This window comes from Cottoperca gobio, chromosome 15 (genome assembly GCF_900634415.1).
Source record: "Cottoperca gobio chromosome 15, fCotGob3.1, whole genome shotgun sequence".
Taxonomy (NCBI): Eukaryota; Metazoa; Chordata; class Actinopteri; order Perciformes; family Bovichtidae; genus Cottoperca; species Cottoperca gobio.
In genome coordinates this window covers 410001-422793 of record NC_041369.1, presented here as the reverse complement: position 1 = coordinate 422793, position 12793 = coordinate 410001, and the positions used below count along the sequence as shown (strand labels likewise).

At 39.7% G+C, this 12793-nt stretch overlaps 2 protein-coding genes across 5 annotated transcripts in view; both read left to right on the top strand.

Annotated features, from left to right (window-relative positions):
* Window positions 1-1602: 1602 nt before the first annotated feature.
* cdk1 (cyclin dependent kinase 1) lies at window positions 1603-7950 on the top strand. The gene is made up of 8 exons (XM_029450452.1): window positions 1603-1715; window positions 2374-2416; window positions 2706-2862; window positions 3199-3322; window positions 4294-4464; window positions 4597-4760; window positions 6562-6703; window positions 7664-7950. Exons 2-8 carry the CDS (start codon window positions 2380-2382, stop codon window positions 7778-7780), a joined length of 912 nt encoding a protein of 303 aa, XP_029306312.1. The 5' UTR covers window positions 1603-1715; window positions 2374-2379; the 3' UTR covers window positions 7781-7950.
* A 1319-nt stretch (window positions 7951-9269) lies between these two features.
* nt5c2a (5'-nucleotidase, cytosolic IIa) overlaps window positions 9270-12793 on the top strand; it is a 24220-nt gene continuing 20696 nt past the window's right edge. Inside the window, exons 1-2 of one of the 4 annotated variants that reach the window (XM_029449633.1) lie at window positions 9270-9434; window positions 10196-10303. In XM_029449633.1, the coding sequence (XP_029305493.1) occupies window positions 9328-9434; window positions 10196-10303 (215 nt within the window). In that variant the 5' untranslated portion in view covers window positions 9270-9327. Of the gene's footprint in view, window positions 9435-10056; window positions 10077-10195; window positions 10304-12793 lie in introns of those variants that run through there. The other 3 variants (XM_029449634.1, XM_029449635.1, XM_029449636.1) reach the window with 3 other exon arrangements.

Below are 12793 nucleotides of genomic sequence, written 5' to 3'. Positions count from 1 at the left end.
CTTTGACGTTTGTTGCCAAAAAGCTCTATTTTGGTCTCATCTGACCATATAACCCAGTCCCATTCAAAGTCCCAGTAACGTTTGTAGGCGCTTTAGTTTGTTGTTAATTGACAGCAATGGCTTTTTTCTGGCAACCCTCCCAAACAACTTGTGGTGATGTAGGCGGCGTCTGATGGTCGTTTTGGAGACTTTCTGACCCCAAGACTCAACTAACCTCTGCAATTCTCCAGCTGTGATCCTTGGAGATTCTTTTGCCAGTGGAACCATCCTCCTCACGGTGTGTGGCGTCAATGTACACACACATGCTCTTCCAGGCTGATTCTTAAGATCTCCTGTTGCTTTAAGCTTCTTAATTATTGACCTGCATTTTCAAGATGCTCTTATATCCATTTCCTAATTTGTGCAGCTCAACAACTTTTTATCATAGGATTTTCTAGGGGTGCCAATAATTGTGGCACAGATGTTTTGGATAAATATATTTATTCAAAGTCAACATTTATTTTTTCTTTCAATAATTTTACTTCAGTGAAAAGGTAAGATTTTTGTGAATATTTTTAATACAATAAACAATAAAATACATTTTATAGCCTGTTTTGCTCATTTTTACTAAAGGGGTGCCAATAATTCTGGAGGGCACTGTACTTGTACAACTAATATTGTTTTACTTGTATTTATTTGCAAATTCAATTAATCAATTTAATATACATTTTTAAATGTACGTATGTACATTGACTATTAACTATTAACACTGCAAAAGTCTACAATTATTGCAGTGGCATACTCCACACTTTCAAGAGTTGAATGTCCCCCCACCACATGACCACCTGAACCCATCGTGATGGACCATACAAATACATTGTGATCCTGTGGGAAACATGGGCTAACACAGTATCTGTGGACAGTAGCTAGGCTATGTGTGATACTGTGAGTTGAACTTATTGTTCACATAAGGTTTTAACACAGTTATATATTTGCATAACTGCACTTTATGGTAGTTTACATAGACCAAATGATTTGGAATATACGACATTTCACTGTTAGTAATGTCCAAATAATTTCTGATAATCATGTTATAAGAATTTACTTATTCCACAACACTCATTGAAATATTGTATGAACATACACCCCATGATTGTATACACAACGCAGCTGTATGGGCCCTGTCAGTGTTATTCACAACTGTACAAAGAGTTGTTTAAAACCTGTCCAGCTACACCAGCTACAATAAAATAATGAGGTGTCCACATTATGTAGTAGTCGATACACATATGTATCTTTGTGTGTGAGTGTATGTGTGTGTGTGTGTGTGTGTGTGTGTGTGTGTACATATACTTATACTTCCATGCCATACCTCCGCAACACATTCTACAACTTACACCACAACCACATGCTTATCATTTGACATAGGATACATTAGATTGGGGAGGGGATGACGGTTCCTGCTTGCCTGGTTATACCATGTATGTATTAAAAGAAGGGTTATACATGTCCAACACTCGGGGACTAACTAATTCCGTGTTACGTCGCCGCGTTCTCTCCCGCTCAGCCAATGTGACCGCTTCCCGTTCCCTGATTGGCGGTTTTGAAATACATCGCGTGAGCTCATTGGTCTGTTTTGAACCGCTGCTTTACTGCGGTCAATTCAAAAGAGTCGGTCAGCATTCAGCGGCAGTCTGTGCGGAGAGTACGTAACATACGAAACGAGGCACAGTCAGGTAATTATTATTAAGTTATATACAGGTTGAACTATGAACCGATTAATCAGTTTAGTTGAGAACTTGGATCATTCAATCTGGACAGGAAAAGGGTCAGCTGCCACTAGAAAATCAATAGACGGTAACTTAGCCTGGACGATTTAGCATGAGCTAAGCTAACGTTGGTGACCTCTTGCTCGCTCAACATGAAGAAAACGGCAACTGGCTGTGTAACATTAACGCATTTATATAATTTCCTCTACCAAGGTTTAACTGCTACTTTCGTAATGTTACGAGAAACGAAAACGTTAGTAAACAGCTACCAACTGATGCTAACATTCAGTGTAAAAGAGATCTTAGCCCTATTAATCTAGCGTAACGTTAACTACAGTTTTATTCAGGCAACGTACATTTGCTTTGGCCTTAAAGTTCCAGTTTGAAATAACTTGACCAACTAATTTCTCTATGGTAAAATACCTGGGATGCAAAGCTGTACATGGTTGGTTACACAATGTGTCTTGTTAGTTTTTAGGCCACATTGTAGGAAACAAGTCACTTTAACGTAATGTCACTAACGTTAAGTGAATTTGAAAAGGAAAGGTAAGCATTAGCTGAAGCTACTGGAACGTAATGGAAGCTGTTGAAGTGGCACTTTTGACATGACAGCATTTTATTTCAGGCAATAATGGAGGACTACCTGAAGATAGAGAAAATCGGAGAAGGTTGGTCTTTCTTATTTTTCTTATTCTCTTCATCTCAATTATTCGAACAAATTGCTACACATGTTTTGCTTCTGAAATGCAGGTGTGGACCCCTTGAATAAATACATTTTTTTTTTTTAAACGTAAGGGGGTTTGCTTGTGTGGGGTGTAAAGGTACATTGTTCTCAGCACCCTTCCATTGCCACTATAGGCTCTTTAATCAACAAGGTCATGACTATGAAGTTTATTCTGTGTCACTTTGGCTGTGCTTAATATGTGTACAATACTTTGTGAACTTGTTGTTCTGCAGGTACCTATGGGGTGGTGTATAAAGGCCGGCACAAGGCCACAGGGCAGGTTGTGGCTATGAAGAAGATCCGTCTGGAGAGTGAGGAGGAGGGGGTTCCCAGCACTGCTGTCAGAGAAGTCTCTCTGCTTCAAGAGCTGAAGCATCCCAACGTTGTACGGTAAGCTCACTTGCTGTGGAATTTAGGGTTTGTCACACAACTCTTGCAAATTGTGACACTTGTAGTGAACAGTTGCATTAGATCTTCGTGAATCCTGTAAAGAAACGTTTTTGTTGATACTGTGTTGGCAAGGTGTGATACTCTTACTACAAGTCTATTTTAACCGCTGTGTAGATGTTTTTCAGCTCCATACATGACACCTGCTTACAGTATAAACATCTACCGTTGTATACATTATGCGAGCAAACGGGGATCAAGTGAATCACAGCCTATGAGGAAAATATACATGCATGTATACAGTATGGACTTACCAGTACTTGTGTTTGTGTATCCCAGACTCCTGGATGTCCTGATGCAGGAGTCTCGTCTCTACCTCATCTTTGAGTTCCTGTCCATGGACCTAAAGAAGTACCTGGACTCCATCCCCTCTGGACAGTACATGGACCCTATGCTGGTCAAGGTAACTGTGGTTGTGATGAATAAACTCTCATATCACAAGGAACATGGTGAGCATGCTTGAAGAGTAACACCAGTCTTGTCCTTTTTGAATTTCTGGTCTCATTTGTTGCTTTGAGGCAATTTACCTCATTCCTGTCGAACTGCTCATACTGTGAAATCAACGCTCCAAAGTTAGCATTTTTTCAATTGCTTCACATAGGGGCTGGACAAGAAAATAGTAATGTTTTCCAAATTCTACTTTAAATGCTGGTAGAGTGTATTGGATAAACTGTGTGCAGTAGAACCAACACACCCTACTTTAACTCTTAAATTATCTAATTGTGAAGCTTTTAAAAACATTTGTGGTCTAATGATTCCGCTCCTATAGGCTGTTTGTTTACTGCTGTTAAACCTTTGCTGCCACCACAAAATGTCATTTGCAAATTAATTCAGAATACAGTCAGTTATAAAGTTGCACGCTATCTTCTTCAGCAGATGGTGGTTTGTTAACAGTTTAGTCATAACCGTTAACTATGTTTTATGTTGCATTTTCAATCGCATCGAAATCAAAGAAATTATCAATAAAGGTCAAATAAGCATGTTAAATACCCTGTTCAATGTGCAGATATGCTGCAGCGTCGATTGGTGACATGATAGTTAATGCTTGCCGGTTGTCATAGTAACTCAACTCGTTTTCCGGACTTCACAGCAGTCAGAAGTGGCGACTCAGCATTAGATACATTTGTCATTGTAAATAAAGTTCAAAGAAATTGTGGTGAGCGGTGGATATGACCAATTTTGGTTATATTTGGATTACCACTGACTTTTGATAAAGAGCTTCATATCATTTAAAGTAGAGATTAAACAATTAATCGATGAATTTAAGGGAAAAAATAGAAAATACGGACACTGATAACTTTATGAATCACCATTTGTCTTGTTCTGCCCATTCAGTCTCACAACTGTAAACATGTGTCCATCGCCATGTTTCAGAGCTACCTTTACCAGATCTTGGAGGGCATTTACTTCTGTCACTGTCGTCGAGTCCTCCACCGGGACCTGAAACCCCAGAACCTTCTGATCGACAACAAGGGAGTTATCAAACTGGCAGACTTTGGCCTGGCTCGGGCCTTTGGTGTTCCTGTCAGGGTCTACACCCATGAGGTGAGAATCCATTCACACACTACTGGGATTCATGGAGTGAAATGTCACTGTTCAGAGGAGGTTTGCGTAAACTGCAACACACTTCCTGCCTCTAAAATGAGCACTGAGCTGAATGAACCCATGTGTTACCAGGTTGTAACTCTTTGGTACCGGGCTCCGGAGGTCCTCCTTGGTTCACCCCGATATTCAACCCCTGTGGACGTTTGGAGCACCGGGACCATCTTTGCTGAGCTCGCCACCAAGAAGCCTCTGTTCCATGGAGACTCTGAGATAGACCAGCTCTTCAGGATCTTCAGGTAGACTCACCAAAGCACACCGACATGCATTTCCCTTTGTTAGATGTTCAACTAGCTTGTTATGTTAGAAGTAGCTATTGATACAATAGATCAGTAATTAAGTAAAGCCACCGAAAAATGAAATCTAGTATTTACAGAAGAGAGTTGCGCATCTTCTCTGACGACATCTGAATCATCATAAATCAGCCACCCGCCACCCACTCGGAGTAAATAATTTCTCCAATTTCCCACACTTTCTTGTAGCTATTATTTTACTGCTTGTCCTCATTAATCATGGATTATGTCACCCAACCGAGATGCTAATTTCTTTGACCCGGTCCACCTGATCCACAGATTACCTGCCACTTTAACTGCAATCTGTGTATCACTAATTTACTAGTAGCCCTGTTATTTCTGATCCAAATGGCCAAACTGGAAGAATGTTTGCAAGAAGTCGGTGAGATGCTGCCTGTTATAAGATTGATGCACGCTGTGTTGCCAAAACAGTCTTTAGCTGGGGGGGGTCCCCCCTCCCTCTGTCTCATCAACACAAATGGAGTCTAATTCCTTATCCTAATCCTTATTTTTATAATTAAAATGGGTAAACAAAGTTGTTCCCTCAGCAGGAGGATTGTTTGAGTCTTTGACTCTTGCAGTAAATGTGTGTTAGTAAAGATTGTCAGTGTGCAGTCAGAATAAAACGCAGTGTGTCATTCACATGTGAATATGAAAGTGACAATAATGAAAACTTTTTTTTCTTTTACTGATGGATTCTAGTGACCCTTTTTAAAGTTTTCAAAGATAATAAGTGCAGGTATTTGTTATTTAACTACCCAATAGGGTTGGGAACAGAAACTATTCCAAATAAGAAGATAATGCCAGGTACCGGGTAAACCTTGGTTCCGCTCTCTCTGGACTGGTGCTTTTTGTTTTGTCTCTGCGCTATGGGAAGATAAATAAGAAGGGAGCCCAGGAGACGGTGTCCCATGGACCGCAGTTCTGTTCTCTGCTCCGCAACAGCTGAGTGCTGTCGGCGCCTCAGCGTCAGGCTTTACTTGCGTCCCCAGGACTGTGAGACAGACTCTGGCAGAGCAAAGTCTGTAAGCCCATGTCGCTCGTGAAGCAAGGTCAGGAAAATTATTTGAATGAAGGGATTTTTTATTTTTGCGACGCGATCGGGCAGCTGGCTGATTGTATTCACTGCTTTATGTTTGACCCGGTGTCACTTCGGCAGGTTTCAGTGTACAGTAGGGGAGACCGGGGGAAATTGTACAGTCTTAAATTGCTAACTAACTTGTGAATGAAAAAGAATGAATAGGGTATTATTGACCCTTGAGTTTTTGTTCAGTAAGAAGAGAAATGGGACTCTATCACTAGTGGCATACTTATTAAAGGTAAAATGTTTTATTTGATACTTTTCATACATAAATTGGTGCCTTTGCCAGGGATAAAAATCATGCACGAAATTGCACCGACTTTTATATTTTAAAAAAATACCCTGGATCCCCCCCAAGAGGGTTGGTGTCTTGTCACCTTTACCTGAGCACAGAGAAATCTGACTATTCATATTCCCTGTATACATGATAAATAGTAACCCGGTTACTGATGCGTTCTAAAAAATAAACTGAAATGAGAGCGACAGGAAATATTAAACGGTACACTAAACATTTACTACCACTTTACAACTTCGATCGCCCTGACACAAAATGTGATCCCTGGTTCCTCCCAACTGTAGTTCCTGAGGGTCTTGGTCTCCTGGGACAGACCCTGTTGTTAACCATTTCCCTCTCTGAATCCTTCTGTCTCTTTCTGTGCTTTCCAGGACTCTGGGAACCCCGAACAATGATGTGTGGCCTGATGTAGAAAGCCTACCTGACTACAAAAACACCTTTCCGAAATGGAAGTCTGGCAACCTGTCATCAATGGTGAAAAATCTGGATAAGAATGGCCTGGACCTACTGGCGGTAAGGACCATTTAACTTCTGAATAATATTCTCATCTTGTGTCATTGCGTGCGTGGCGCGGTTTCTATTTACTTCTCCCCTCTCCTTTCTTCCACTCTGTGTGTGCGAGTGTGTGAGCCCCGCCCTTCACAAAACGGAGAGAATGTGAATGCGCAAAGTAGACAGTACAAACTGAAACGTGCACATAAATTAGATCAATAGCATAAGTGTTTAGTTTATTTAATAACAGAGCACCTGTCAATGTGAAACGCCTTGACTTTCAGGGGGGGCGCCGCATAGCTCCCTGCCAAGACAATGGTACGGGAAACACTGGCTCTTTGTTTTGTGTCTACACTATATGTCTGGTTTTGTTGGTCTGCTCATCCACCATTTACTTTCGTCTGCCTTGTTTCTGTAATATGAGGTCAACTTGGCGAATTGTGCTCCCAAATGTTCGGAAATCTTCAAGTCGGGGACTCATTTTTATATTAATCCGACACGAGTGCAGCACCAACACCTTATCTTGCAATGTTAACAAAAGTGAAAAATAGATTTCCTGGATTTTTTCCTTGGCCCATGCTACACCCTTCCAAGTTTCATGAAAATCAGGCCAGATGTGTTCCTCTAATCCTGACGGTTGGATAGGAGCAGACAGCAGAGAGATGGTGGCGGCTGCACTTGGTGCGTTGCTGTGAATGAAAGCTTTACCAGTAGAAACACTTGTGACGGCTGAGTTAAAGCAAAGGATAGGATCGGCTCGATAGCTGATACAAATCAGTTAAAAGATGCCATGTTCCACCCCGGTGCTGTTCTTTGAGATTGGATCATGACATCCCTACTTTTATCAATTGATATGTTTCAAAAACATTCCTGTATAATCCTAAAACCTCACATGTCTGTCAGGCTCCTTACTATAGAAGGCCTAATGTTGTCTCACATTTAATCTCCTGACTCTTCTGTTTGTTTGTTCCTTTGCTGTAGAAAATGTTGACCTACAATCCTCCCAAGAGGATCTCTGCACGAGAGGCCATGACTCACCCCTACTTTGATGACTTGGACAAATCCACCCTGCCTGCTGCCAGCATCAACAAAATCTAAAACGCAGATTGACCTACCAACAAACAAACAAACGCATTCATACCCATTGTGAATTCTCATTCTGTAAATACTTGTGTGTGATATGTGTTGTAGACCTTTTTTAGTGAAATTTTGTCTTTCAACAATGTCTTTTCAATAAAACTGCACTTTCTGTGACTCTCCAAACTTTACACTTTTTCATTTTTCTCAACATTTACCTGAAGTGTGAATTTCTAAAATTACATAATTGCAGATGCTATGATAAATGTAGGACCTTAGGAGAAGGTAGTTATGAATATTTTATTCCATTTCTGCTACTAAATCCCCACTGGCCCTTTTTTAAAGCAAGATATTGTGCCTGAGACATAACTGACTGTGCACCCTCCTCCAGTGCCCAAGGGGCCAGCTGCAGGGTCTTCACCCAGGAACCACCATTCCTCACCGTTCCGCTCCTTTAGTCCTGATGTTGGAGCAGGGACGGGGACGTCTCCCAGAGTGTTCTTCCTCTTCAGCCAGTTCTTTCATTACCTTCTTTTGTTTTCCTCCTGCATCCCTCAGTAGCCGAAATGTTGACAGCCCCACAAAGCCCCGGTATTTCCGACATGGCGACACAGCCCCCTCCAAAGGGTCACCGGATAATTCTGAAGTGTCTTGATTGGATGGGAGAAGAAGAAAAAACAAAAGTTATGCTACACACATTTGTTTCCCTTTTTTGTTTTTTTTACTTTCTCATCACTTTTCTGTGAAACTTTGAATCATTTGAGCTTCAAACTGTTTGGAGTCTGGTGAAACTGCTGACAAGTCCTGGTTCTGAAAAAAATCACAACCAGGACTTATCCAGAGTAAGATGCAGGTGGAAATGAAAGTAGACATGTTTTGATATGTGATAGAAAGACGTGGTGGGGATAATGGCATCAGCGCTACAAAGAAAACTGCTGGACAATAAATCATTTAGAGAAAGCAGCACAGCTGCAATCATGTCTTCAGAGGCAAATGCATATAATTATATTTGTTATCATTCCTTTTTAGAACACGCATCCTTCAGGTCCTTCCTGGTTCCAAAGAAGTCGGGGAGCTTTGTGAACACTGGAGGTTTAACAGCTGTTTCAGAGCCATCTGGAGTTAAAGGGAACACACATGTCTGTACAGACATGTTGGGCATGAAATGGTGTGCTTGTTGGAATGTGTACATTTGTAAACTTCATCAATTATTACTCTTTCTATTATGAACTTTGAAATCATTAAGGTGTAATATTGGTAAAACAGTACCAGAAACAAGGATGCTGTAAAACACTAGTGCTTGGACCCATGACATGATTATGGACCGGGCCAGCCTGGTCATGTGAGCAGTGCCAGCAGCCAGAGACAGTACAGCATGTAGGCCTTTTTAATGTTTCATGCAGGCGGTAAGGGGCAGAAAGAGAAGTGATCTTAACTGAAATCTTAACAGAAATATCAGTAAGAAGTATTCTAGAGTATGGAGGTAAAGGAAAGGGAATACATTGCTGTTTGTCTTCTTTAGAGACACTGATGAAATTATCTAGAATGACATACAAGACTAGTTCCAGATGGTGGCAGCAATGCAACACAAGAGAGGCTTTAAAGCCCGAAGAAGAAGAAGAAGAAGAGGAAGAAATACAGGAAAAGGAAGAGAAGAAGAAAGTAACGCTTCACGGTGAGAGTGTTGTGTCTGCATTTTACGCGACTATAGTAAAATGTGTATTAACTGAAATGGAGAGTTGTCTACAGGCGCCAAGGTTACATATTAACATGATGTTTCAATCTTTTAATAAAGTTATGTTAATTTAATTACAGTGTGATTTGTTAGCTGCTAAGTTAAATAGCGAGGACATAGTGAGCTGAAGGAAACATAACGGAACAGTCCGTCACCGGCAGATAACTAGCTTAGCCTCCATTATTATATATATATATATATATATATATATATATATATATATATATATATATATATATACGGTATATATATGTTTCTGCTCTGGTTTGGAAGAAGAGTCCATTTGTAGCATCTGTATTTAGTGTCATGAAATATTAGTTTTATATTTTGTTTTGGTGGAAGAAGACTGCATCAATAAGGCAAACAATTAAAAAAATGTAGTATTTTCTTTAAATAAATGTTCCTTGGTGAATCACATTCATAGTTTTTTGCTGCAGTTTAAAAATGTAGCCTACATTTTTGCAGCAATTTGGTGTAAGGTTGACCTGTTTGAGTTCAGAGGTCAAATGTTGCAGACTACATGTCATCATAGCTCTGTTAATTCTCACAGTTAGTTTGGTCAGGATATGATCTCATCATCAGGTCAGTACACTGGGTTAACCAATAATCTTATAGAAATAAAGACTAGATTCTCACAAGCTCACTGACTGTGTGTGTGTATGTGTGGTGTTGGGTTTAACAAGCAGCTTCTGTCCTCCCAGAATCAAGATGACGACTTCATGGAGTGACCGTCTGCAGAACTATGCCGACCTGCCGGCCAACATGGACGGTGTGGCCACAAAGAAGTATCGACGAGAAGCTCACCAAAGGTACGTGCTAGTCAGAATGAAGCAAATGTACTGTGTGTGTGTGTGTGTGGTTGTACAGTAGATGTACAGTAGATGTACAGTAGATGTACACTAGATGTACAGTAGATGTACAGTAGATGTACACTAGATGTACAGTAGATGTACAGTAAATGTACAGTAAATGTACACTAGATGTACACTAGATGTACAGTAGATGTAGAGTAAATGTACACTAGATGTACAGTAGTTGTACAGTAGATGTACAGTAGTTGTACAGTCAATGTACACTAGATGTGAAGTAGATGTACAGTAGTTGTACATTAGATGTACAGTAGATGTACAGTAGTTGTACAGTAGATGTACAGTAGTTGTACAGTCAATGTACACTAGATGTGAAGTAGATGTACAGTAGTTGTACATTAGATGTACAGTAGATGTACAGTAGATGTACAGTAGATTTACACTAGATGTACAGTAGTTGTACAGTAGATGTACAGTAGTTGTACATTAGATGTGAAGTAGATGTACAGTAGTTGTACAGTAGTTGTACAGTAGATGTACAGTAGTTGTACAGTAGATGTACAGTAGATGTACAGTAGATGTACAGTAGTTGTACAGTAGATGTACACTAGATGTACAGTAGATGTACACTAGATGTACAGTAGATGTAGAGTAAATGTACAGTAGATGTACACTAGATGTACAGTAGATGTAGAGTAAATGTACAGTAGATGTACAGTAGTTGTACAGTAGATGTACAGTAGATGTACAGTAGATTTACACTAGATGTACAGTAGTTGTACAGTAGATGTACAGTAGTTGTACATTAGATGTGAAGTAGATGTACAGTAGTTTTACAGTAGTTGTACAGTAGATGTACAGTAGATGTACATTAAATGTACAGTAGTTGTACAGTAGATGTACAGTATATATACTGTAGTTGTACAGTAGATGTACAGTAGATGTACACTAGATGTGAAGTAGATGTACAGTAGATGTACAGTAGTTGTACAGTAGATGTACACTAGATGTGAAGTAGATGTACAGTAGTTGTACAGTAGATGTACAGTAGATGTACACTAGATGTGAAGTAGATGTACAGTAGATGTACAGTAGATGTACAGTAGATGTACAGTAGATTTACACTAGATTTACACTAGATGTACAGTAGTTGTACAGTAGATGTACAGTAGTTGTAAACTAGATGTGAAGTAGATGTACAGTAGTTGTACAGTAGATGTACAGTAGATGTACATTAAATGTACAGTAGTTGTACAGTAGATGTACACTAGATGTACACTAGATGTACACTAGATGTGAAGTAGATGTACAGTAGATGTACAGTAGATGTACATTAAATGTACAGTAGTTGTACAGTAGATGTACAGTATATATACTGTAGTTGTACAGTAGATGTACAGTAGATTTACACTAGATGTACAGTAGTTGTACAGTAGTTGTACAGTAGTTGTACACTAGATGTACACTAGATGTGAAGTAGATGTACAGTAGATGTACAGTAGATGTGAAGTAGATGTACAGTAGATGTACAGTAGTTGTACAGTAGATGTACACTAGATATGAAGTAGATGTACAGTAGATGTACAGTAGTTGTACAGTAGATGTACAGTAGATGTACAGTAGTTGTACAGTAGATGTACACTAGATATACAGTAGATGTACAGTAGATGTACAGTAGATGTACAGTAGTTGTACAGTAGATGTACAGTAGATGTACAGTAGTTGTACAGTAGATGTACACTAGATGTACACTAGATATACAGTAGATGTACAGTAGATGTACAGTAGTTGTACAGTAGATGTACAGTAGATGTACAGTAGATGTACACTAGATGTGAAGTAGATGTACATTAGATGTACAGTAGATGTACAGTAGTTGTACAGTAGATGTACAGTAGATGTACACTAGATGTACAGTAGTTGTACAGTAGATGTACCGTAGTTGTACAGTAGATGTACACTAGATGTGAAGTAGATGTACATTAGATGTACAGTAGATGTACAGTAGTTGTACAGTAGATGTACAGTAGATGTACACTAGATGTACAGTAGTTGTACAGTAGATGTACCGTAGTTGTACAGTAGATGTACACTAGATGTACAGTAGTTGTACAGTAGATGTACAGTAGATGTGAAGTAGTTGTACAGTAGTTGTACAGTAGACGTACACTAGATGTACAGTAGATGTACAGTAGATGTACAGTAGTTGTACAGTAGACGTACACTAGTTGTACAGTAGATGTACAGTAGTTGTACAGTAGATGTACAGTAGTTGTACATTAGACGTACACTAGATGTACAGTAGATGTACAGTAGATGTACCGTAGATGTACAGTATATGTACAGTAGATGTATAGTATTTGTACAGTAGATGTACCGTAGATGTACACTAGTTGTACAGTAGATGTACACTAGATGTACAGTAGATGCGCTGGCTGTGCCTTTGTTTTCCTAAAACTAGCTGCCTCCACCGCCCGACCTCGTGGTGAG